The 27,612-nt window shown below is 45.0% G+C and overlaps 1 protein-coding gene across 4 annotated transcripts in view; it reads right to left on the bottom strand.

Moving 5' to 3' along the window:
- LOC121533712 (rab GTPase-activating protein 1-like) overlaps positions 1-27,612 on the bottom strand; it is a 170,347-nt gene that overhangs the window by 123,732 nt on the left and 19,003 nt on the right. For all 4 annotated transcript variants that reach the window (XM_041839880.2, XM_041839882.2, XM_041839883.2 and 1 more), the window contains exons 8-11: positions 22,502-22,568; positions 22,141-22,243; positions 19,154-19,320; positions 3,128-3,254 (exon numbers count right to left, since the gene is read on the bottom strand). In XM_041839880.2, the coding sequence (XP_041695814.2) occupies positions 3,128-3,254; positions 19,154-19,320; positions 22,141-22,243; positions 22,502-22,568 (464 nt within the window). The remainder of the gene's footprint in view (positions 1-3,127; positions 3,255-19,153; positions 19,321-22,140; positions 22,244-22,501; positions 22,569-27,612) is intronic.

Below are 27,612 nucleotides of genomic sequence, written 5' to 3'. Positions count from 1 at the left end.
AGTGGGAAATACACATGCGGAGATCATCCGTTCACCCACACCACGTCTCACAAAGACACAGCGGTTGGAACCAAAAATCTCAAATTTGGACTCCAGACCAAAGGACACATTTCCACTGGTCTAATGTCCATTGCTCGTGTTTCTTGGCCCAAACAGGTCTCTTCTTATTATTGGTGTCCTTTAATAGTGGTTTCTTTGCAGCAGTTCGACCATGAAGGCCTGATTCACACAGTCCCCTCTGAACAGTTGATGTTGAGATGTCTGTTACTTGAACTCTGTGAAGCATTTATTTGGGCTGCAATTTCTGAGGCTGGTATCTCTAATGAACTTATCCTCTGCAGCAAAGGTAACTCTGGGTCTTCATTCCTGTGGTGGTCCTCATGGGAGCCAGTTTCATCATAGCGCTTGATGGTTTTTGCGACTGCACTTGAAGAAACTTTCAAAGTTCTTGAAATGTTCCGCATTGACTGACCTTCATGTCTTAAAGTAATGATGGACTGTCGTTTCTCTTTGCTTATTTTGAGCTGTTCTTGCCATAATATGGACTTGGTCTTTTAACAAATAGGGCAATCTTCTGTATACCCCCCCTACCTTGTCACAATACAACTGATTGGCTCAAACGCATTAAGGAGGAAAGAAATTCCATAAATTAACATAAGGCACACCTGTTAATTGAAATGCAGGTGACTACCTCATGAAGCTGGTGGAGAGAGGCACAGATCTGGGGAAGGGTAACAAAAAATGTCTGCAGAATTGAAAATCTCCAAGAACACAGTGGCCTCCATTATTCTTAAATGGAAGAAATTTGGAACCACCAAGACTCTTCCAAGAGTTGGCCGCCCGGCCAAACTGAGCAATCGGGGGAGAAGGGCCTTGGTCAGGGAGGTGACCAAGAATCCGATGGTCACTCTTACAGAGCTCTAGAGTTCTTCTGTGGAGATGGGAGAACCTTCCAGAAGGACAGCTATCTCTGCAGCACTCCACCAATCAGGCCTTTATGGTAGAGTGGCCAGACAGAAGCCACTCCTCAGTAAAAGGCACATGACAGTTTGCCAAAAGGCACCTAAAGACTCAGACCATGAGGAACAAGATTCTCTTGTCTGATGAAACCAAGATTGAACTCTTTGGCCTGAATGCCAAGCGTCACATCTGGAGGAAACCTGGCACCATCCCTACTGTGAAGCATGGTGGTGGAAGCATCATGCTGTGGGGATGTTTTTCAGCGGCAGGGACTGGGAGACTAGGCAGGATCGAGGCAAAGATTAACGGAGCAAAGTACAGAGAGATCCTTGATGAAAACCTGCTCCAGAGCACTCAGGACCTTAGACTGGGGCCGAAGGTTCACCTTCCAACCGGACAACGACCCTAAGCACACAGCCAAAACAACACAGGAGTGGCCTCGGGACAAGTCTCGGAATGTCCTTGAGTGGCCCAGCAAGAGCCCAGACTTGAACCCGACATCTCTGGAGAGACCTGAAAATAGCTGTGCAGGTCCCCCATCCAACCTGACAGAGCTTGAGAGGATCTGCAGAGAATTCCTTGATTTTTTCTAAGTTTTTCTATTACATTAACTAATGAATATGTCTGGTAAACGTGTTCTGTGCTGCTGCTTTGAAAGTAATGTGGCGGCGCCACGCCAGATTGAAAAGTACTGGGGGAAATGACAGCTCGCTACACATTTTCTGGCGGCTCTGGTTTGATATGTACGCAGTGTACTTACAGAGTCCTGTAATAAGAAGGGGGTTTGTTTATGTTTGTTTACTTTCACTAGTCATTAAAAGTCTGAGGATGCATTTCGTGTCCTGTATCTATGCCATGTAAAACCCTTGGTTTTCTTACTCCTCTATTTGCATCTGACTGCAATATGACCTAAGTTTCCAAACTAAAAACCTTACTCATTCAATATTCATATTTTCAATAGGATGGTGGAAATAGGAAAACACAATGATCATTCCTAAAATGAGCAGTGAAATCCTTTCGGTAAGTAAACCAGTGGCAGGCAGTGTGTTCCTTCCAGAGCTGTGTAGTGTTGAGTCAAGCCAGGCAGGGAGAGCCAGGGGGAGGGAGGGCGAGATGGGTACCAGGTGGTCTTATGCCACAGCAGCAGTGCGGCGGTACCAATGAGCCAACCCCACTTAACTGGATTGGACTGTGCTCCAGTGAAAACAGTGAGCCCTCCAGAACCCATCCAAAGCCTCTGGAAGTTTCAGTCTCGCCTCAGCCTCGCTCGCCGCCCAAAAAAAACCTCCCCACTGTCTGAGACACACACATTGTACACACACACAGACACGCCTCTGAAACACACAGACACAAAAGCGCAAACACACACAAACGTTCACCCACACAAACACGCCTGGCAACACCTCCCCCTCACAGCGGTTCACACACACACACCCCCAAACTAAATTAAACTTCACAGTTGATTCATGGCCGCCAAATACGAGGAGGGGGGCGAGCCTCAGGAAAATGCAAAGTGAGCCAACGTGTTGATAACGTTCAATTCAGGGGGAATATCTGGACAGATGATCTCATTTGTATGAGGTGTTCCCGCCACCGAGGAGAAACAATTGCCCGAAATATATAAATAAAACAAATGCTCCTCCAACAAGCCATTTGTGCCAAAGCAATCTATTTCTTTTTCTCTCTCACCTTGTACACACTCTTTCTAAAGGCAATCTAAGTAAGCTCCAAGACTCAGGTCGTTTTTCTTTGAAATTGAACATAGCAAGTTTTCCAGCATTTCGGGGGTGGGTGTAGTGTATTTTTCAATCAAGCGATATTAGGTAATACAATTATGTCGTCCGTGTGACTGAGGCGGATGGAATTCAATGTGCCGAGGCGGATGGAATTCAATGTGCCGAGGCGGATGGAATTCAATGTGCCAAGGCATTTTACCTGGGGAGCTGTGCAAGTTCTGATGTTGACCTTGGACTGTGATTGAAAGGCTAGCCAACAAATCAACAACAACGCAATCTTAATAAGTCTTCAGGGCAACGTATATGGATGGATGGATCGATGGATAGAGAGTGCGAGAGGTTTAAGAGAGAAAAAGAGAAGGTCAGAGATGGAAAGAGAGAGATACGAGGGGAGAGAGGATTAAAACAGAGAGAGAGGGAGAGTTCTATACCTTCCTCAGGCTCCTCTTCCTCAGCCGGAGAGGCCAGGCGGCCGCGTCCCCCGTTGCTCCTCTCAGTCTCCCTCTGCAGGCTCACCACCTCCAACATGGCATCACCCTGGCCACCCTTCTCACCACCCTACACACACACACACACACACACCGAAGTCACATATGGTGCAGACATAATACAGTGGGAGGATTCATTTTGACACAATACCAAGAAACACAGAGTGATACATAGCTTATTACTAACGCAGAAGCATTGACGAGCCAATTCTACATGCTGAAAAAAATACGAATTTGTTCAGAGTGAGAGCTGTTGCAACAGTCTCTCTTTGGGTATCCTCAATATTTTCAGAGTGCCTCCCTTTGAAACAAACTGTCTAAAGTTAGCCTCACCTTTGCCACCACCCGAGGGGAACGCCTGAAAAATATAATTACACGTACAGGAGGAAATTAAATCGAGCTGCGGCAGATTGCGCCAAGGATCGCACCAGACGTGTTTTGGCCAGAGTGTCTGGTAATAGGGTTCACAGGGAGCCTGCTGCAATCAGAGCACAGAGAGATTGGGCTCACTCACCTATGCAGGTCACTTCTAAAGTTGGGCTTTGTCACATTGCACATTGGGGGTTTTGTATCACTGTTGTTGCTACTGGGGTTATTTGGTCTCAGCACTTGTGGTGAGAGGTGGATCCAAGATAACACTAACGCAAGGGCCCTATATAAGGACTATACATGTAGCCCTTGCTCTGTGAGCACATGTGGATCCAAGCTAACATTTTAGCGCAATGGCCATATTTGAAGACTATACATCTAACACATTTATAGGTAATACATTAACATAGCTGGCTAGTGCTATCAACAGTCATACATGACATATACGACAACATTGGCATTTACTAAGATTAAGGTAGCACAAATAAGGGGGTCACAATAAGCAATGTTTGCAATAATACCACTTAGCCCTTGTGTAGGACCCTCCACTAACAAATCACCAAACCCTTCTATTTCCTCGTGAGGCAAGGAACAAAATATGTTCAGAGAGGGCGACAACAATGACTCCTCTAATTCCTCAACGCCTTAATGAGAGGCCCCCGGAACAAATACAAATCGTACTCAAATAATACTGGAGCTAGTGGCTGGGATTAGAATCACGTGTAAACACTAGAATGGTTATCTTTTAATTAACTTTTAACTACAGCAGCTGCCATTCTTTCCTGCCTGCTGATGAGACAACTAGAGAGAGAGACACTCAGGCAGGGCCCTAATTACTACAGTGTGATAATGAGTGGCTGCCTCGTATTAGAGCTCCCAATGATACAAAGGCTACGTCCCAAATGGCAGCCTATTCCCTATATAGTGCACTTTTTTGACCAGGGCCCTATATAGGGAACAGGCTGCCATTTGGGACGCAGCCAAAGCCTCCTTTTGCTGCCTTGCAGGCTCCCCGAAGCAGAGTGGAGAGGAGATTTGCCTTTCAAACAAGGGGGCAAGGGGCTTATGTTTCCAACTTAGGGGCTTGTTTTGGTTTTATAAACACCTGCGGAAGGACCGGACGGGGATGCACTTGTGTGCTGGATGCGGTAATTGAATGCTTCGAGAACAACGTCGCTCTCATGCATTTTAATTGGAGGAGTTCGGAGGGGGGGGCACGGCCCAAATGGATTGGGTGTGGTTAAGTGCAGGCCTCGAATTTCCCGGCAGCATTGACAGTCATGGCCGTCGATGCCCCCTTGTGTTGCCGTAATGCCCCTAAAAAAATCCATGCCATTTCGGCCAAGGTGACCGTTGTGCCCTTGGGCTGAATATAATAATTATAATTCCCTTCTCCCGGCTGCCAATTGCCTTGCGCCGAAGCACCTCTCACTCACGACTCTCTCAGATATCTCAATTCTTATTAGCCAATGCCCGTCACGTGATCGTGTCCTTTTTACAGGCATCGCAGCTCCGAAGTCGGCTACAAGTGAAGACGAACACATCGGGGATTCAACGGCGCTCGTCCTTATCGAATTCGCATATTGAAGATGTAAGAACTGTCCACATTTACTTTTAGTCAGCCAACAAGATGAGTAACGAACAGCAAAAGCACTAGACTATGTCAATCTACTATCCGATGTTTTCCCGCTAATTGAAAACGTTTATAAACTAATAGGCCATTTCTTCACATTATAAGTGCAGTAATGCGCACACTGCAGTAGGCTATAAACGTGAATGTTCAAAAATGCAATTAGCGGAAAAACACTTCTCAAAAGTGCACTGCAAATGCAATCGGTGACTAGGATTGTGTCTTTGGCTGCTGGACAATGAAAGAAAGTTGAGAACATGAGCGAGATACTTGTTTCAATTGCATATGACTATGAATAAGTGTTTATAAAATAATCCCCTTAACATTCCTATGGTCAGAACAAGGTAAGACATGTCTCATAAAATGACAAAAAACATCCAGGTTTTAAACAATTTTCTTTACAGTTAAATACTTTCAAAATCTTGACTGCCTCCGCTCAGATTGCAAGGTTGGTAACATTGTAGTGCCTTTCTCTCCTATCTGAACAAACAGTGCCTCAAGTATGTCGACAGAATCAAGCCTTTAGATATTAATAATGATCCTACATTAGATTTGTCAAAAATGACAGCCATTTAGCATATATATACAGTATCTCACAAAAGTGAGTACACCCCTTAAATATTTGAGTATATCTTTTCATGTGACAACACTGAAGAAATGACACTTTGCTGCAATGTAAAGTATTGAGTGTACAGCTTGTATAACAGTGTAAATTTGCTGTCCCCTCAAAATAACTCAACTCACAGCCATTCATGTCTAAACCGCTGGCAACAAATCCCCATAATTTTCCAGCACTGCCTTAACCATCTTGGGCATGGAGTTCACCAGAGCTTCACAGGTTGCCACTGGAGTCCTCTTCCACTCCTCCATGACGACATCACGGAGCTGGTGGATGTTAGAGACCTTGCACTCCTCCACCTTCCGTTTGAGGATGCCCCACAGATGCTCAATAGGGTTTAGGTCTGGAGACATGCTTGGCCAGTCCATCACCTTTACCCTCAGCTTCTTTAGCAAGGCAGTGGTCGTCTTGGAGGTGTGTTTGGGGTCGTTATCATGCTGGAATACTGCCCTGCGGCCCAGTCTCCAAAGGGAGGGGATCATGCTCTGCTTCAGTATATGTTGGCATTCATAGTTCCCTCAATGAACTGTAGCTCCCCAGTGCCGGCAGCACTCATGCAGCCCCAGACCATGACACTCCCACCACCATGCTTGACTGTAGGCAAGACACACTTGTCTTTGTACTCTCACCTGGTTGCCGCCACACACTTGACACCATCTGAACAAAATAAGTTTGTCTTGGTCTCATCAGACCAAAGGACATGGTTCCAGTAATCCATGTCCTTAGTTTGCTTGTCTTCAGCAAACTGTTTGCAGGCTTTCTTGTGCATCATCTTTAGAAGAGGCTTCCTTCTGGGACGACAGCCATGCAGACCAATTTGATACAGTGTGCGGCATATGGTCTGAGCACTGACAGGCTGACCCCCACCCCTTCAACCTCTGCAGCAATGCTGGCAGCACTCATACGTCTATTTCCCCAAAGACAACCTCTGGATATGACGCTGAGCACGTACACTCAACTTCTTTGGTTCGACCATGGCGAGGCCTGTTCTGAGTGGAACCTGTCCTGTTAAACCGCTGTATGGTCTTGGCAATTGTGCTGCAGCTCAGTTTCAGGGTCTTGGCAATCTTCTTATAGCCCAGGCCATCTTTATGTAGAGCAACAATTCTTTTTTTCAGATCCTCAGAGAGTTCTTTGCCATGAGGTGCCATGTTGAAATTCCAGTGACCAGTATGAGGGAGTGTGAGAGCGATGACACCACATTTAACACACCTGCTCCACATTCACACCTGAGACCTTGTAACACTAACGAGTCACATGACACCTGGGAGGGAAAATGGCTAATTGGGCCCAATTTGGACATTTTCACTTAGGGGTGTACTCACTTTTGTTGCCAGCGGTTTAGACATTAATGGCTGTATGTTGAGTTATTTTGAGGGGATACTGTATATAGTACCAGATACTGTATATAGTACCAGTCAAAAGTTTGGACACACCTACTCATTCAAGGGTTTTTCTTTATTTTTACTATTTGATAAATTGTAGAATAATAGTGAAGACACCAAAACTATGAAATAACACATAAGGAATCATGTAGTATCCCAAAAAAAAAAAGTGTTAAACTAATCAAATTATATGTTATATTTGAGATTCTTCAAATAGCCACCCTTGCCTTGATGACAGCTTTGCACACTCTTGGCATTCTCTCAACCAGCTTCACCTGGAATGCTTTTCCAACAGTCTTGAAGGAGTTCCCACATATGCTGAGCACTTGTTGGCTGATTTTCCTTCACTCTGCCGTCCGACTCATCCCAAACCATCTCAATTGGGCTGAGGTTGGGAGATTGTGGAGGCCAGATCATCTGATGCAGCACTCCATCACTCTCCTTCTTGGTAAAATAGCCCTTACACAGCCTGGAGGTGTGTTGGGTCATTGTCCTGTTGAAAAACAAATGATAGTCCCACTAAGCCCAAACCAGATGGGATGGCGTATCACTGCAGAATGCAGTAGTAGCAATGCTGGTTAAGTGCGCCTTGAATTCTAAATAAATCACAGACAGTGTCAATAGCAAAGCACCCCCACACCATAACACCTCCTCCTCCATGCTTTACGGTGGGAACTACACATGCGTTCACTTACAACGCGTCTCACAAAGACATGGCGGTTGGAACCAAAAATGTCAAATTTGGACTCCAGAGCAAAGAACAAATTTCCACCAGTCTAATGTCCATTGTTCGTGTTTCTTGGCCCAAGCAGGTCTCTTATCATTGGTGTCCTTTAGTAGTGGATTATTTGCAGCAATTCGACCATGAAGGCCTGATTCACAGAGTCCCCTCTGAACAGTTGACGTTGAGATGTGTCTGTGACTTGAACTCTGTGAAGCATTTATTTGGGCTGCAATATGAGGTGCAGTTAACTCTAATGAACTTGTCCTCTGCAGCAGAGGTAACTCTGGGTCTTCCTTTCCTGTGGCAGTCCTCATGAGAGCCAGTTTCATCATAGCGCTTGATGGTTTTTGCGACTGCAATTGAAGAAACTTTCAAAGTTCTTGAAATATTCCGTATTGACTGACCTTCATGTCTTAAAGAAATGATGGACTGTCGTTTCTCTTTGCTTATTTGAGCTGTTCTTGCCATAATATGGACTTGGTCTTTTACCAAATAGGGCAATCTTCTGTATACCCCCCCTACCTTGTCACAATAAAACTGATTGGCTCAAACGCATTAAAAAGGAAAGAAATTCCACAAATTAACTTTTAAGGCACACCTGTTAATTGAAATGCATCCCAGGTGAATACCTCATGAAGCTGGTTGAGAGAATGCCAAGAGTGTGCAAAGCTGTCATCAAGCCAAAGGGTGGCTATTGTAAGAATGTCAAATATATTTTGATTTGTTTAAGACTTATTTGGTTACTACATGATTCCATGTGTGTTATTTCATAGTTTTGATGTCTTCACTATTATTCTACAATGTAAAAAATAGTAATAATAAAGAAAAACCCTGGAATGAGTAGGTGTGAGCCAGCCAGCCAGCCAGCCAGCCAGCCAGCCAGCCAGCCAGCCAGCCAGCCAGCCAGCCAGCCAGCCAGCCAGCCAGCCAGCCAGCCAGCCAGCCAGCCAGCCAGCCAGCCAGCCAGCCAGCCAGCCAGCCAGCCAGCCAGCCAGCCAGCCAGCCAGCCAGCCAGCCAGCCAGCCAGCCAGCCAGCCAGCCAGCGCCAGCCAGCGCAGCCAGCCAGCCAGCCAGCCAGCCAGCCAGCCAGCCAGCCAGCCAGCCAGCCAGCCAGCCAGCCAGCCAGCCAGCCAGCCAGCCAGCCAGCCAGCCAGCCAGCCAGCCAGCCAGCCAGCCAGCCAGCCAGCCAGCCAGCCAGCCAGCCAGCCAGCCAGCCAGCCAGCCAGCCAGCCAGCCAGCCAGCCAGCCAGCCAGCCAGCCAGCCAGCCAGCCAGCCAGCCAGCCAGCCAGCCAGCCAGCCAGCCAGCCAGCCAGCCAGCCAGCCAGCCAGCCAGCCAGCCAGCCAGCCAGCCAGCCAGCCAGCCAGCCAGCCAGCCAGCCAGCCAGCCAGCCTAGAGCCAGCTAGCCAGCCAGCCAGCCAGCCAGCCAGCCAGCCAGCCAGCCAGCCAGCCAGCCAGCCAGCCAGCCAGCACAGCCAGCCAGCCAGCCAGCCAGCCAGCCAGCCAGCCAGCCAGCCAGCCAGCCAGCCAGCCAGCCAGCCAGCCAGCCAGCCAGCCAGCCGCCAGCCAGCCAGCCAGCCAGCCAGCCAGCCAGCCAGCCAGCCAGCCAGCCAGCCAGCCAGCCAGCCAGCCAGCCAGCCAGCCAGCCAGCCAGCCAGCCACAGCCAGCCAGCCAGCCAGCCAGCCAGCCAGCCAGCCAGCCAGCCAGCCAGCCAGCCAGCCAGCCAGCCAGCCAGCCAGCCAGCCAGCCAGCCAGCCAGCCAGCCAGCCAGCCAGCCAGCCAGCCAGCCAGCCAGCCAGCCAGCCAGCCAGCCAGCCAGCCAGCCAGCCAGCCAGCCAGCCAGCCAGCCAGCCAGCCAGCCAGCCAGCCAGCCAGCCAGCCAGCCAGCCAGCCAGCCAGCCAGCCAGCCAGCCAGCCAGCCAGCCAGCCAGCCAGCCAGCCAGCCAGCCAGCCAGCCAGCCAGCCAGCCAGCCAGCCAGCCAGCCAGCCAGCCAGCCAGCCAGCCAGCCAGCCAGCCAGCCAGCCAGCCAGCCAGCCAGCCAGCCAGCCAGCCAGCCAGCCAGCCAGCCAGCCAGCCAGCCAGCCAGCCAGCCAGCCAGCCAGCCAGCCAGCCAGCCAGCCAGCCAGCCAGCCAGCCAGCCAGCCAGCCAGCCAGCCAGACAGACAGACAGACAGACAGACAGACAGACAGACAGACAGACAGACAGACAGACAGACAGACAGACAGACAGACAGACAGACAGACAGACAGACAGACAGACAGACAGACAGACAGACAGACAGACAGACAGACAGACAGACAGACAGACAGACAGACAGACAGACAGACAGACAGACAGACAGACAGACAGACAGACAGACAGACAGACAGACAGACAGACATAGCTGTGGAAAAAAATTAAGAGGCCACTGCAAATTTTTCCTAAACCTACATGTATGACAGCCATTCCATTCCAGTGTCTGTTGAATTCCAACACAGGCACACCTCATTCTACTGAATTAGGTACTGATTAGGTGATCACATGAACCAAATCTTTTTTAACGAGGAAAAGTATAAAAACCACTGCTGTGGTCATCACTATCCTCTTGCAATAAGGACCAGCTGGATGGCAAAAACAGTGCTAATAGTACCTCAAAAGTAATATGAATAAAAAAAATACTATTGACCATGCCAAAAGAGTTGAAAAGGAAAGTTTTGAGTGAGGAAAAGAAGGGTTCAATTCTGGCTTTACTGGCAGAGGGATACAGTGAGCGTCAGGTTGCTTCCATCCTTAAAATTTCAAAGACGGCGGTTCATAAGAACAAGGTCAAGCAGCAGACAATGGGGACAACAAAGCTACAGCCCGGCAGAGGGCGAAAACAACTCTACTGACCGGGATGACCGCCAACTAATTTGAATGTCACTCAACAACCGTAGGATGACATCAAGTGACCTACAAAAAGAATGGCAAACGGCAGCTGGGGTGAAGTGCACGGCGAGGATGGTTCGAAACAGGCTCCTAGGGGCAGGGCTGAAGTCGTGCAAAGCTAGAAAAAAGCCCTTCATCAATGAGAAGCAGGCTGAGGTTTGCAAAAGACCATAAGGATTGGACCGTAGAGGACTGGAGTAAGGTCCAATTTTCAGCTTTGCCCAACACCTGGTCGTCTAATGGTTAGACGAAGACCTGGAGAGGCCTACAAGCCACAGTGTCTCGCACCCACTGTGACATTTGGTGGAGGATCGGTGATGATCTGGGGGTGCTTCAGCAAGGCTGGAATCGGTCAGATTTGTCTTTGTGAAGGACACATGAATCAAGTCACGAACAAGGTTGTCCTGGAAGAAAACTTGCTTCCTTTTGCTCTGACATTGTTCCCCAACTCTGAGGATTGGTTTTTCCAGCAGGAAATGCACCATGCCACACAGCCAGGTCAATCAAGGTGTGGATGGAGGACCACCAGATCAAGACCCTGTCATGGCCAGCCCAATCTCCAGACCTGAACCCCATTGAAAACTTCTGGAATGTGATCAAGAGGAAGATGGATGGTCACAAGCCATCAAACAAAGCCGAGCTGCTTTAATTTTTGCGCCAGGAGTGGCATAAAGTCACCCAACATCAATGTGAAAGACTGGTGGAGAGCATGCCAAGACGCATGAAAGCTATGATTGAAAATCAGGGTTATTCGACCAAATATTCATTTCTGAACATAAACTTTCTTTTCTTAGCATTATTCGAGGTCTGACAACACTGCATCTTTTTTGTTATTTTGACCAGTTGTCATTTTCTGCAAATAAATGCTCTAAATGACAATATTTTTATTTGGAATTTGGGAGAAATGTCAGTAGTTTATAGAATAAAACAAAAATGTTATTTTTACCCAAACACATACCTATAAATAGTAAAGCCAGAGAAAATCACACTGTATGATTTTTAAGTAATTAATTTGCATTATATTGCATGATATAAGTATTTGATCACCTACCAACCAGTAAGAATTCCGGCTCTCACAGACCTGTTAGATTTTCTTTAAGAAGCCCTCCTGTTCTCCACTCATTACCTGTATTAACTGCACCTGTTTGAACTCGTTACCTGTATAAAAGACACCTGTCCACACACTCAATCAAACAGACTCCAACCTCTCCACAATGGCCAAGACCAGAGAGCTGTGTAAGGACATCAGGGATAAAATTGTAGCCCTGCACAAGGCTGGGATGGGCTACAGGACAATAGGCAAGCAGCTTGATGAGAAGGCAACAACTGTTGGCGCAATTATTAGAAAATGGAAGAAGTTCAAGATGACGGTCAATCATCCTCAGTCTGAGGCTCCATGCAAGATCTCACCTCGTGGGGCATCAATGATCATGAGGAAGGCGAGGGATCAGCCCAGAACTACACGGCAGGACCTGGTCAATGACCTGAAGAGAGCTGGGACCACAGTCTCAAAGAAAAACATTAGTAACACACTACGCCGTCATGGATTAAAATCCTGCAGCGCACGCAAGGTCCCCCTGCTCAAGCCAGCGCATGTCCAGGCCCGTCTGAAGTTTGCCAATGACCATCTGGATGATCCAGAGGAGGAATGGGAGAAGGTCATGTGGTCTGATGAGACAAAAATAGAGCTTTTTGGTCTAAACTCCACTCGCCGTGTTTGGAGGAAGAAGAAGGATGAGTACAACCCCAAGAACACCATCCCAACCGTGAAGCATGGAGGTGGAAACATCAATCTTTGGGGATGCTTTTCTGCAAAGAGGACAGGACGACTGCACCATATTGAGGGGAGGATGGATGGGGCCGTGTATCGCGAGATCTTGGCCAACAACCTCCTTCCCCCAGTAAGAGCATTGAAGATGAGTCGTGGCTGGGTCTTCCAGCATGACAACGACCCGAAACACACAGCCAGGGCAACTAAGGAGTGGCTCCGTAAGAAGAATCTCAAGGTCCTGGAGTGGCCTAGCCAGTCTCCAGACCTGAACCCAATAGAACATTTTTGGAGGGAGCTGAAAGTCCGTATTGCCCAGCGACAGCCCCGAAACCTGAAGGATCTGGAGAAGGTCTGTATGGAGGAGTGGGCCAAAATCCCTGCTGCAGTGTGTGCAAACCTGGTCAAGACCTACAGGAAACGTATAATCTCTGTAATTGCAGACAAAGGTTTCTGTACCAAATATTAAGTTCTGCTTTTCTGATGTATCAAATACTTATGTCATGCAATAAAATGCAAATTAATTACTTAAAGATCATACAATGTGATTTTCTGGATTTTTGTTTTAGATTGCGTCTCTCACAGTTGAAGTGTACCTATGATAAAAATTACAGACCTCTACATGCTTTGTAAGTAGGAAAACCTGCAAAATCGGCAGTGTATCAAATACTTGTTCTCCCCACTGTATATACACACAGTTGAAGTCGGAAGTTTACATACACCTTAGCCAAATACATTTACACCCAGTTTTTCACAATTCCTGACATTTAATCCTAGTAAAAATTCCCTGTCTTAGATCACTTAGGATCACAACTTTATTTTAAGAATGTGAAATGTCAGAATAATAGTAGAGAGAATTATTTATTTCAGCTTTTATTTCTTTCATCACATTCCCAATGGGTCAGAAGTTTACATACACTCAATTACTATTTGGTAACATTGCCTTTAAATTGTTAAACTTGGGTCAAACGTTACGGGTAGCCTTCCACAAGCTTCCCACAATAAGTTGGGTGAATTTTGGCCCATTCCTCCTGACAGAGATGGTGTAACTGAGTCAGGTTTGTAGGCCTCCTTGCTCGCACACGCTTTTTCAGTTCTGCCCACAGATTTTCTATAGGATTGAGGTCAGGGCTTTGTGATGGCCACTCCAATACCTTGACTTTGTTGTCCTTAAGCCATTTTGCCACAACTTTGGAAGTATGCTTGGGGACATTGTCCATTTGGAAGACCCATTTGCGACCAAGCTTTAACTTCCTGACTGATGTCTTGAGATCTTGCTTCAATATATCCACATAATTTTCCTTCCTCATGATGCCATCTATTTTGTGAAGTGCACCAGTCCCTCCTGCAGCAAAGCACCCCCACAGCATGATGCTGCCACCCCCGTGCTTCACGGTTGGGATGGTGTTCTTCGGCTTGCAAGCGTTCCCCTTTTTCCTCCAAACATAACGATGGTCATCATGGGCTAACAGTTCTATTTTTGTTTCATCAGACCAGAGGACATTTCTTCAAAAAGTACGATCTTTGTCCCCATGTGCAGTTGCAAACCGTAGTCTGGCTTTTTTATAGCGGTTTTGGAGCAGTGGCTTCTTCCTTGCTGAGCGGCCTTTCAGGTTGACGATATAGGACTCGTTTTACTGTGGATATACAGTGGGGAAAAAAGGTATTTCACCAATTGTGCAGGTTCTCCCACTTAAAAAGATGAGAGGCCTGTAATTTTCATCATATGTACACGTCAACTATGACAGTCAAATTGAGGGGAAAAAATCCAGAAAATCACATTGTAGGATTTTTTATGAATTTATTTGCAAATTATGGTGGAAAATAAGTATTTGGTCACCTACAAACAAGCAAGATTTCTGGCTCTCACAGACCTGTAACTTCTTCTTTAATAGGCTCCTCTGTCATCCACTCGTTAACTGTATTAATGGCACCTGTTTGAACTTGTTATCAGTATAAAAGACACCTGTCCACAACCTCAAACAGTCACACTCCAAATTCCACTATGGCCAAGACCAAAGAGCTGTCAAAGGACACCAGAAACAAAATTGTAGACCTGCACCAGGCTGGGAAGACTGAATCTGCAATAGGTAAGCAGCTTGGTTTGAAGAAATCAACTGTGGGAGCAATTATTAGGAAATGGAAGACATACAAGACCACTGATAATCTCCCTCGATCTGGGGCTCCACGCAAGATCTCACCCCGTGGGGTCAAAATGATCACAAGAACGGTGAGCAAAAATCCCAGAACCACACGGGGGACCTAGTGAATGACCTGCAGAGAGCTGGGACCAAAGTAACAAAGCCTACCATCAGTAACACACTACGCCGCCAGGGACTCAAATCCTGCAGTGCCAGACGTGTCCCCCTGCTTAAGCCAGTACATGTCCAGGCCCGTCTGAAGTTTGCTAGAGTGCATTTGGATGATCCAGAAGAGGATTGGGAGAATGTCATATGGTCAGATGAAACCAAAATATAACTTTTTGGTAAAAACTCAACTCGTCGTGTTTGGAGGACAAAGAATGCTGAGTTGCATCCAAAGAACACCATACCTACTGTGAAGCATGGGGGTGGAAACATCATGCTTTGGGGCTGTTTTTCTGCAAAGGGACCAGGACGACTGATCCGTGTAAAGGAAAGAATGAATGGGGCCATGTATCGTGAGATTTTGAGTGAAAACCTCCTTCCATCAGCAAGGGCATTGAAGATGAAACGTGGCTGGGTCTTTCAGCATGACAATGATCCCAAACACACCGCCCGGGCAATGAAGGAGTGGCTTCGTAAGAAGCATTTCAAGGCCCTGGAGTGGCCTAGCCAGTCTCCAGATCTCAACCCCATAGAAAATCTTTGGAGGGAGTTGAAAGTCTGTGTTGCCCAGCGACAGCCCCAAAACATCACTGCTCTAGAGGACATCTGCATGGAGGAATGGGCCAAAATACCAGCAACAGTGTGTGAAAACCTTGTGAAGACTTACAGAAAACGTTTGACCTATGTCATTGCCAACAAAGGGTATATAACAAAGTATTGAGAAACTTTTGTTATTGACCAAATACCTATTTTCCACCATAATTTGCAAATAAATTCATTAATAATCCTACAATGTGATTTTCTGGATTTATTTTCTCATTTTGTCTGTCATAGTTGACTTGTACCTATGATGAAAATTACAGGCCTCTCTCATCTTTTTAAGTGGGAGAACTTGCACAATTGGTGGCTGACTAAATACTTTTTTTCCCCACTGTAGATACTTTTGTACCCATTTCCTCCAGCATCTTCACAAGGTCCTTTGCTGTTGTTCTGGCATTGATTTGCACTTTTCGCACCAAAGTACGTTCATCTCTAGGAGACAGAACACGTCTCCTTCCTGAGTGGTATGACGGCTGCGTGGTCCAATGGTGTTTATACCTGCGTACTATTGTTTGTACAGATGAACGTGGTACCTTCAGGCGTTTTGGAAATTGCTCCCAAGGATGAACCAGACTTGTGGAGGTCTACAATTTTTATTCTGAGGTCTTGGCTGATTTCTTTTGATTTTCCTATGATGTCAAGCAAAGATGCACTGAGTTTGAAGGTAGGCCTTGAAATACATCCACAGTTACACCTCCAATTTACATTTTAGTCATTTAGCAGACACTCTTATCCAGAGCGACTTACAGTTAGTGAGTGAATAAAAAAATTTCATACTGCCCCCAAACAAACCCACAACCCTGGCGTTGCAAACGCCATGCTCTACCAACTGAGCTACAGGGGACTCAAATGATGTCAATTAGCCTATCAGAAGCTTCTAAAGCCATGACATAATTTTCTGGAATTTTCCAAGCTGTTTAAAGGCACAGTCAACTTAGTGTATGTAATCTTCTGCCCCACTGGAATTGTGATACAGTGAATTATAAGTGAAATAATCTGTCTGTAAACAATTGTTGGAAAAATTACTTGTCATGCACAAAGTAGAAGTCCTAACCGACTTGCCAAAACTATAGTTTGTTAACAAGAAATTTGTGGAGTGGTTGAAAAACAAGTTTTAATGACTCAAACCTGTCATTATGTAAACTTCCAACTTCAACTGTATATAAAATTAAAACTCATTAAAGTTTGCCTACATTTTCAGGCGCCTCATGTCAGCATAGGTCTGGACATGACAGACTGTCGACAATACGCATAGGCAATCACCTACAATTCGACATTTAGGCTAATTATTCATGTACATTTACATACACTTTTGTTTTTCTTAACAGAATAGCTACTGTTTTCCAGTTTTCAAATCAATGTAATTGCCTATTTTGGTTAATGGCCTTGGTGCCCTGGCAGATTGGGCACCTCTTGAAGGCCAAATGGCCATGCCCCTAAAGTCATGAAATTCCAGGCCTGGTTGTGTGTGTACACAGACAGGCTCGGTTGTAGTGTAGCTATCTGATTAGATAATGAAGAGGGGAGTACTTCTAAGTGGTTTTGTTTCCTGTGTCTTCCCAGGGTCACCTAATGCTCACTTAACATAGAGGACTACACAGAAAAAAACAATAGGACAGATACCTCCACTTTGGTTGTAAGTAAGCGTCCTATTGCTTTAATCTTTTGAGTCCAAATCCCTAAGGGCTAGTAAGCAGAACATACAACATCCTTCCTATAAAGAACCAAAATCCCCTTTTGTATTGTCCTGATGAGGTAAAGGTTGAGATATTTATTACGTGTGTGATGAGATAAAGGTTGGGATATTTATTACGTGTGTGATGAGGTAAAGGTTGGGATATGTATTACGTGTGTGATGAGGTAAAGGTTGGGATACAGTGGGAAGAACAAGTATTTGATACACTGCCGATTTTGCAGGTTTTCCTACTTACAAAGCATGTAGAGGTCTGTCATTTTTATCATAGGTACACTTCAACTGTGAGAGACGCAATCTAAAACAAAAATCCAGAAAATCACATTGTATGATTTTTAAGTAATTAATTTGCATTTTTTTGCATGACATAAGTATTTGATACATCAGAAAAGCAGAACTTAATATTTGGTACAGAAACCTTTGTTTGCAATTACAGAGATCATACGTTTCCTGTAGGTCTTAACAAGGTTTGCACACACTGCAGCAGGTATTTTGGCCCACTCCTCCATACAGACCTTCTCCAGATCCTTCAGGTTTCGGGGCTGTCGCTGGGCAATACGGACTTTCAGCTCCCTCCAAAGATGTTCTATTGGGTTCAGGTCTGGAGACTGGCTAGGCCACTCCAGGACCTTGAGATGCTTCTTACGGAGCCACTCCTTAGTTGCCCTGGCTGTGTGTTTCGGGTCGTTGTCATGCTGGAAGACCCAGCCACGACCCATCTTCAATGCTCTTACTGAGGGAAGGAGGTTGTTGGCCAAGATCTCGCGATACATGGCCCCATCCATCCTCCCCTCAATAGGGTGCTGTCGTCCTGTCCCCTTTGCAGAAAAGCATCCCCAAAGAATGATGTTTCCACCTCCATGCTTCACGGTTGGGATGGTGTTCTTGGAGTTGTACTCATCCTTCTTCTTCCTCCAAACACGGCGAGTGGAGTTTAGACCAAAAAGCTCTATTTTTGTCTCATCAGACCACATGACCTTCTCCCATTCCTCCTCTGGATCATCCAGATGGTCATTGGCAAACTTCAGACGGGCCTGGACATGCGCTGGCTTGAGCAGGGGGACCTTGCGTGCGCTGCAGGATTTTTATCCATGACGGCGTAGCATGTTACTAATGGTTTTCTTTGAGACTGTGGTCCCAGCTCTCTTCAGGTCATTGACCAGGTCCTGCCGTGTAGTTCTGGGCTGATCCCTCACCTTCTTTATGATCATTGATGCCCCACGAGGTGAGATCTTGCATGGAGCCCCAGACCGAGGGTGATTGACCGTCATCGTGAACTTCTTCCATTTTCTAATAATTGCGCCAACAGTTGTTGCCTTCTCACCAAGCTGCTTGCCCATTGTCCTGTAACCCATCCCAGCATTGTGCAGGTCTACAATTTTATCCCTGATGTCCTTACACAGCTCTCTTGTCTTGGCCATTGTGGAGAGGTTGGAGTCTGTTTGATTGAGTGTGTGGACAGGTGTCTTTTATACAGGTAACGAGTTCAAACAGGTGCAGTTAATACAGGTAATGAGTGGAGAACAGGAGGGCTTCTTAAAGAAAAACTAACAGGTCTGTGAGAGCCGGAATTCTTACTGGTTGGTAGGTGATCAAATACTTATGTCATGCAATAAAATGCAAATTTTTTTTTTTTTTTTATCATCCAATGTGATTTTCTGGATTTTTGTTTTAGATTCCATCTCTCACAGTTGAAGTGTACCTATGATAAAAATGACAGACCTCTACATGCTTTGTAAGTAGGAAAACCTGCAAAATCGGCAGTGTATCAAATACTTGTTCTCCCCACTGTATGTATTACGTGTGTGATGAGGTAAAGGTTGGGATATGTATTACATGTGTGATGAGGTAAAGGTTGGGATATTTATTACGCGTGTGATGAGTTAAAGGTTGGGATATTTATTACGTATGTGATGAGGTAAAGGTTGGGATATTTGGGATATTTATTAACTGACCATTTATTTACCTGTTTGAGTTTCAGGTAGAAGGTCTCGCTAAAGGCCTTGCGGCTGAAGTACCAGAACCGTTCATTGGCCGGGTAGACGCGCACCAGGGTCTCCAGCAGGAAGCGCACCGGCTCCACCACCTCAGACACCACCAGGTCCACCGCAACGGTCATGTACACCTGCTTATCTGGAGAGAGACCACCACAGAGAGGACAAGGTCACACACTGGAGGGCGTGTTTGTAGTGCCAACATCAGTTTCAGAATGTATACTGCATCTGTACCTGCCTGGATTAAAAGTGGGCGTTGCGGGTTGACACACTAAGTGGATATAGTGAAATGGTAGGCTATTAACTTGCTTTAAATTGTATGTTTATAGAACACAGAGAAAATATATTGCCTGCTGTTTTTATTAGGTAGACCAAACGTGTTTTCCTCAGAGGGCTTGGATCCCACAACTGCCACCAACTGTCAAACTAGTGACAGCAGCACACCTATTCTCTGACCTCACCATTCCCAGAGAAAGAGACTATGGACCCATTTAAAAACTAGAATCCTATTACTACAAACAAGAAACTCAGTATCTTTAAATATCTATTAATTATTTAGAATCTAAGGAAACTGCATTCCAAATCACAGCATGAGACAAGCTGTGTGTGATATGTATGTAGTGCAGCGTAAATCTAAGCTATCCTCTAGTGTCCCCAGCTTCATCCAAGTGAAAAAGTGACGTCTGGGAAAACAGATCTTGCCACATCCCATTGTTTTCGTTCAAAAAACAATTGTGAGAAAAATAAACAACAACAGATAGCAATCGCCGAGCTATGAAACAGAGGGAAAAATAACCCATTTCACAGTGAGAAGGTTTTATTATTGTAATTAACCAGAAAAAAAAAAGTTTTCAACACTGCCTTGTAAAGAATGGCCTAAAAATAGATTCCAATTACGATAAAAGTCAAGCATAAAATGTTGGTTTAGAAATATGTTTTAGGAAACGGCATCCCTTCAAGCTTCAGATACCACAGGAATACCTTTTCCTGCGTGCCGAATCGCTGACAACAAAGAAGGATTTGTTTAGTTGAGACCGCTAAGGCCATTGTTTTTAGAAGTCTAGTCTCTCCCAGTTTTGACATGAAGTAAGCTGTGTGGTTTATGGCCTTGCGTCTATGGTAGAAGGCTGTTTTGTATAACAAAAAAATTATGTTCATGTTTTGTGGGAAATCTTCCAGTGCATATAGCTTCATATTTCAAAAACCATTAGCTACAGTAAATCAGTTAAAATCTATATGGATAATTCCTAAATGTTCTGGCTCTGGTTTATTATTCATACAGAAACACGTTATTATCCAATGTTTACATACATGTTCTGCAAGCCAGTTATCGTAATTACCTACTTCCTTTTCTCCTAGAGTGGAATCATTCACACGAATGGTCTGTTTTCTTTGTGGAGGAAGTGTGGCTTTACACTACCTAACTCCCCTGAGCTGGGTTGCTTTGACAAGCTGCCATATAGGTTTAAGTCAAACTCTCCTGACTTCCGAGTCAGCAACTCAGCAGCGCTGCTAATTTGTTTGATATAATGAGTTCATTGAGTTGAGGTCTTGCACTTGCACCGCTCGGCAGCATCTTACATTGCATTACACTGGGACCCGATATATGAAAAGGTGTCCAAACCACCCACGTTTTCAGACAGCCTATTTGGTTTGGGACATATATTATTTATTTTGCAGGCCCTCGTAGGGAATTGGTGGTATCAAATGTTAGAGGCAGTGACTATTTTGTGACTGTTCAAAGTAAGAAATGTTACCACAATTTTAGGCAACTACATCATTTCACTTGAAATGCCTTTAAAATAATGTCCAGTGTTGGTTGAGTGCCAAAATAAATCATTTTTAAAAAGGTGCTAGCTATATAGGTCAAGTCTGGAACCACCTGGACAGGACCATTAGCTACAATTAGCACAAATGAAAAGCTCAGCACCAGTAAAGTCTACCACATCCCCTTTCCTCAGTCTCTGACCCTGATAACCACTGAGGTTGAACGCTGCTAGCGCTCTAAACCCATCATAGATAGAGCACAACAACAATATTGCTATTCTAATAGGCTTTCCCCAGCAAACATGGGACATCCTGAGGACATTCTGTGATGTTCCCATTAGGTCCCTTAAGGGTTTCGGCGCAACGTTATCAGAAGGTTCTAAGAAAGTCGAGTGTTAGTCCCAAGGGAACGTTCTCTGGGGGACCCTTGTCTAGTTCCATGTACGTTCCCAGGACGTCACTGAGAACCATGTCAGGACCTTTTTAGGACGTTCTCAGGACTTTCATTTTACTAGTCCTTACGACGTGGCATGACGGTCCTGAAAACGTCCTAAAAAGGTCCTGACATGGCCCTCAGTGATGTCCTGGGAACTTACAGGGAACTACACAAAGGACCCCAAGAGAACGTTCTCTTGGGACCATCAAGCGACGGGAACTACACAAAACCTCCAGGGGACCATTACAACGTCCTGACGACTTCAGGCGACCGTTTTGTGACGTCCCGGGGACATCCTAACGACTCATTATTGTTCTACTGTGGAGAAAACAGTGCCTGGCATAAAAAGAAGCAAATAAGTGCCTTCCCCCTGTCATTATCATAAATGAAACTTTAATTTGCCATCTCAGCTATCCATCTCCTCAGATGAAAATCGTAAGATAAACAATATAATAGTATAGGAGCTTTCATTTGTGTTGTTTTCTGCTTATTAGGCAGAGGTCCATTAGAATTGATGAAGTCATAAAATCATATGAATCTGTCTGGCCAGCTACGAATGCGACAGCTAGGCTGGTTGGCAATGGCAATCTTCAGTACGCTGGTGTGTTAGGCTGATTGACAATGACATGCTTCAGTATGCTAGGCTGGTTGACAATGACATGCTTCAGTATGCTAATGTGTCAGGCTGGTTGACAATACCATGCGTAAGTAAAATAGGCTGGTGACAGGGTTGAGGGATTGGGGGATGATTCTCACCTTTAGGTGTGTCTTCATTCAGCACTTGGAAGGCAGCCATGTTGGGGTTCCATGTACCCGTGATCACATATGACTTTCCATCCAAGCTCTTCCCCATGGACTCCTTCACATAGGCACAAATATTGAGAAATTATATACAATCATGGTCAACAGGCCTCAAAGACCAAAGCCATTCCAATCAAAAGCCAAAGAATCGATTTTCAATTCAACTCTGTTCAACCTGTCCAATAAAGAGTATACTAAAGTCAACAAAAGACACAATGACGTCTCATAGCGATAGTTCAATTCAGTACATAGAAATTGAGTGCTGTTCTATAACCTGGTTATGTGAATAAAGGAAACCACACAGATTGCTGCTCACCATGTCTAGAAGATGCATGTCACTGTTCCGAACCTTCTGCCCTGGGCTCAGCAACATCCCAAAACACCTGAGGGACAGGAACACAGGTCAGGGCCAATGGATAAAGGGGGCACTGCAACTCACCTTTCATCATTTCATAAAACCCAAAGTTTGGGTTTCGGCAGCATTTGGTTTCATTATAAAGAAAAATGGTATTTCCTGAGCGACTCAGTGGCTGTAAAATATAATAATCAAAATGTTAATTCAACGTTTCTCCATCAGTATGGCATTAGCAAAGCTACAGGTACATTTTGTTACACAGTGACCCAATTCTGAATCCTGTACTCTAGTCGAATGCTCGTTTGGGTGAATATGCATGGCTCTATTTATAAATTCAAAGAATCCAAATTGAACTACAGCAAAGCAGTGGTAATATCACTTGGAAACAGAGACCACTATGTGCCTGTTTCTTATGATAGGTGTGCCATCAAGTGGTTGCAGTGAGAATCACTACTTCATAATATAAACCATTTATTATGCTTCCATAGAATAAAGATACTCATCGGAAGAGCTTTGATTTCACCCCTCCCTCCTTCGTAAGGTTGACCTTTCATAAACATGACCTTACTGATGTAATAAGAAGGCATGATATACTCGTGCAAGCTACTATTATTCACAAGGCTGCAGGGCCAGACGGATTACCAGGACGCGTACTCAGAGCATGTGTTGACCACCTGGCAAGTGTCTTCACTGACATTTTCAACCTCTCCCTTACCCAGTCTAAAACCTACATGTTTCAAACAGACCACCATAGTCCCTGTGTCCAAGAATGCCATGGTAACCTGTCTAAATGACTATCGCCCCGTAGCACTCACATATGTAGCCATTAAATGCTTTAAAAGGCTGGTCATGGCTCACATCAACGCCATCATCCCGGACACCCTGGACCCACACCAATTTGCATAATGCCCCAACAGATCCACAGATGATGCAATCTCTATTGCACTCCACACTGCCCTTTCCCACTTGAACAAAAGGAACACCTACGTGAGAACACAGACATGGTGGCGTAGCAGGAAGATCTGAATGCCATGAACCAAGAGGTTGTGAGTTCAAAACCCAGGTGAGGACAAGTTGAATAATAATTACTATGAAAATGCACAATGTAAACATGTGTCAAATATGTAGTTTGAAAACACTGTATGTTATCAGCACTGTGTGTGAGTATCCCTAACCTTGCCATAGACAAAGAGCTGTGAATGGATCAGTGGTTCACCAATCAGGGACTTGATGGGCTTCGCAAAATGTTTGGGTCCTGTGTGGCTCAGTTGGTAGAGCATGGCGCTTGTGGGTTCGATTCCCACAGGGAACCAGTATGGAAAATGTATGCATTCACCACTGTAAGTCACTCTGGATAAGAGTGTCTGCTAAATGACAAATAAAAAAAATGCTGTTCATTGACTACAGCTCAGCGTTCAACACCATAGTGCCCTCCAAACTCATCACTAAGCTAAGGACCCTGGGATTGAACACCTCCCTCTTCAACTGGATCCTGAACTTCCTGACGGGCGCCCCCAGGTGGTGAGGGTAGGCAATGACACCATCTGCCACGCTGACCCTCAACACGGGGGGCCCCTCAAAGGTGCGTGCTTAGTCCCCTCCTGTACTCCCTGTTCACCCACGACTGCGTGGCTGTGCACGACTCCAACACCATCAGTATGTTTTCGAGGTCGTCAGAGACCTGGCCGTGTGGTGCCAGGACAGGAACCTCTCCCTCAACGTCAGCAAGACAAAGGAGCTGAACGTGGACTACAGGAAAAAGAGGGCTGAGCACGCCCCCAGCCACGGGGCCATAGTGGAGCAGGTCGAGAGCTTCAAGTTACTCTGTGTCCATATCACTAAGGAATTATCATGGTCCATACACACCAACACAGTTGTGAAGAGGGCACGACAACACCAAAAAGATTTGTCATGGGCCCTCAGATCCTCAAAAGGTTCTACAGCTGCACCATTGAGAGCATCTTTACTGGCTGCATCACCGCTTGGTATGGCATTGGCTTGGCATCCGACCGCAAGGCGCTACACAGGGTAGTGCATGCAGCCCAGTCCATCACTGCCATCCAGGACCTCTATACCAGGTAGTGTCAGAGGAAGGCCCTAAAAATTGTCAAAAACTCCTGCCACCCAAGTCATAGACTGTTCTCTCGGCTACCGCATGGCAAGCCATACCGATGCACCAAGTCTGGAACCAAAAGGACCCTGAACAGCTTCTACCCCCAAGCCATAAGACTGCTAAATAGTTAGTCAGCAACTATTGGTTAACTTTTAATCTGCATTGACCCTTTTTGCACTAACTCCTTTGACTCATCACATGCACTGCTGTTACTGATTGTCTATCATTTTACTTAGTAACTTTATCCTTACTTATATGTATACTGAACTAAAATATAAAACGCAACATGCAACAATTTCAAAGATTTTACAGAGTTACAGTTCATATGAGGAAATCAGTCAATTGAAATAAATTAATTAGGCCCTAATCTATGGATTTCACATGACTGGGAACACAGATATGCATCTGTTGGTCACAGATAATATTTATAAAAAATATGTGCCTCAAGATCTAGTCACAGCATTTCGGTGTATTGAAATTGCATTCTAAAAAACGAATTGTATTCGTTGTCCATAGCTAATGCCTGCCCATACCATAACCCCACCACCACCACGGGGCACTCTGTTCACAACGATTACATCAGCCAACCGCTCGCCCACACAACGCCATACACGTGGTCTGCGGTTGTGAGGCCGGTTGGACGTGCTGCCAAATTCTCTAAAACAACGTTGGAAGAGGCTTATGGCAGAGAAATTAACATAACATTCTCTGGCAACAGCTCTGGTGGACATTCCTGCAGTCAGCATGCCAATTGCACACTCCCTCAAAACATCAGACATTTGTTGCATTGTGTTATGTGACAAAATTGCACATTTTAGAGAGGCCTTTTATTGTCCCTAGCACAAGGTGCACCTGTGTAATGATAATGCTGTTTAAATCAGCTTCTTGATATGCCACACGTCAGGTGGATGGATTATCTTGGCAACGTAGAAATGCTCACTAAAAGGGATGTAAACAAATTTGTACACAACATTTCAGAGAAATAAGCTTTTTGTGAGTATGGAAAATTTCTGGGATCTTTTATTTCAGCTCATGAAACAGACAAACATTTACATATTGCGTTTATATTTTTGTTCAGTGTACATATCTACCTCAACATCCCCACAGCATGATGCTGCCACCACCATGCTTCACCATAGGGATGGTGCCAGGTTTCCTCCAGACGTTACGCTTGGTATTCAGGCCAAAGAGTTCAATCTTGGTTTCATCAGACCAGAGAATCGTGTTTCTCATGGTCTGAGTCTTTTAGGTGCCTTTTGGCAAACTCCAAACAGGCTGTCAAGCGGCCAGCTCAAGGAAGAGTCTTGGTGGTTCCAAACTTCTTCCATTTAAGAATGATGGAGGCCACTGTGTTCTTGGGGACCTTTAATGCTGCAGACATTTTTTGGTACCCATCCCCAGATCTGTGCCTCGACACAATCCTGTCTCAGAGCTCTACGGACAATTCCTTCGACCTCATGGCTTGGTTTTTGCTCTGACATGCACTGTCAACTGTGGGACATTATGTAGACAGGTGTGTGCCTTTCCAAATCATGTCCAATCAATTGAATCTACCACAGGTGGACTCCAATCAAGTTGTAGAAACAGCTCAAGGATGATCAATGGAAACAGGATGCACCTGAGCTCAATTTCGAGTCTCATAGCAAATGGTCTGAATACTCATGTAAATAAGGTATTTTTGTTTTTTATTTGTAATACATTTGCTAAAGAATCTGTGTGTAGATTGATGAGGATTTTTATTTTTAATCAATTTTAGAATAAGGCTGTAACGTAACAAAACGTAGAAAAGGGGAAGGGGTCTGAATACTTTCCGAATGCACTGTATATACACACAGGAGTACAGCCTCATTTTAAATGGATACTTCTACCTAATCCTAACCTTTCTTCCTCAGATTTTAAGTTATCACCCTGGACATTAGTGGGGAAGCTGACGTCGTATAGCTATGCGATGACTAATCAAGGCTGCTATAGTGTCCACCGTGTTGGATGGGCTGTTTATACTAGCATGTGGTGGGATTGCTAAACACCCACATGGCGATCAGTGTTAGTGATCAAGCGTTCATTGTCTCTTTTGGGAAGGTCTCTTAAGAGTTTATTTCAGACTATTTTATATAGGATTATTCTAGTAATCTATGGCGTCTATTTCTCTCGTTATCAGGTCATTTATTCTCTCTCATGGTTTACCGGCAGATACCGTTAGACATAGCCTTCAGCTCAGATAGACTATTTGTAGGTTTAGGTTTCGATTATCAGGACACACACTGTGCACACTGCAGATGCATCAGCTACTGCTGAGTAATTTCAGTAGGACAAGTTATTTATTTTCTTTTATTTTTATAAATTAGCAACAATTTCAAAAAAAACTGTTTTTGCTTTGTCATTATGGGGTATTGTGTGTAGCTTGATGAGGATTTTTATTTTTTATTTAATCCATTTTAGAATAAGGCAGTAATGTACAAAATGTGTAAACGGTCAAGGGGTCTGAATACTTTCCGAATGCACTGTAACTAAAAGGTTATTAAATGCCTTTCAGAAAACACAAAACAGAGTGACAAGAAGGAAGGCTATGTGAGAAACCTGACTTAATTCAACTAGCTAAACTGCTGCACTGTCTAAAACTGTAAACAAACACACTCAACACACATCACAATGACTTCAGCATAGACTAGCATGAAATGAGGACACTCGCTCTTCTGGTTCCTCGCTGCGCAATTCTATATTGACTATTTGTGTTGGCTAATCTTATCTTCATTGTTTCATTTCCAATGACTGTGCATGAAAAATACATTTAAGTCAAATCGCACAAAAAAATATTTGTCTATTGTATAATATTTCCTTATGTCAAGCTTTCCCACGGTCTCCATCTTGTATTTACCTATATGAACCAGAGGGGTTGTGTGTTCTTGTTCATAACAAGAACAGCATGCTACAGTATAGGACAGTGGTGCCGTCTAGTGTA

This window comes from Coregonus clupeaformis, chromosome 20 (assembly GCF_020615455.1).
Source record: "Coregonus clupeaformis isolate EN_2021a chromosome 20, ASM2061545v1, whole genome shotgun sequence".
Taxonomy (NCBI): Eukaryota; Metazoa; Chordata; class Actinopteri; order Salmoniformes; family Salmonidae; genus Coregonus; species Coregonus clupeaformis.
Note: the sequence above shows the minus strand (reverse complement) of the source record. Positions and strands in the feature narration are given on the sequence as shown.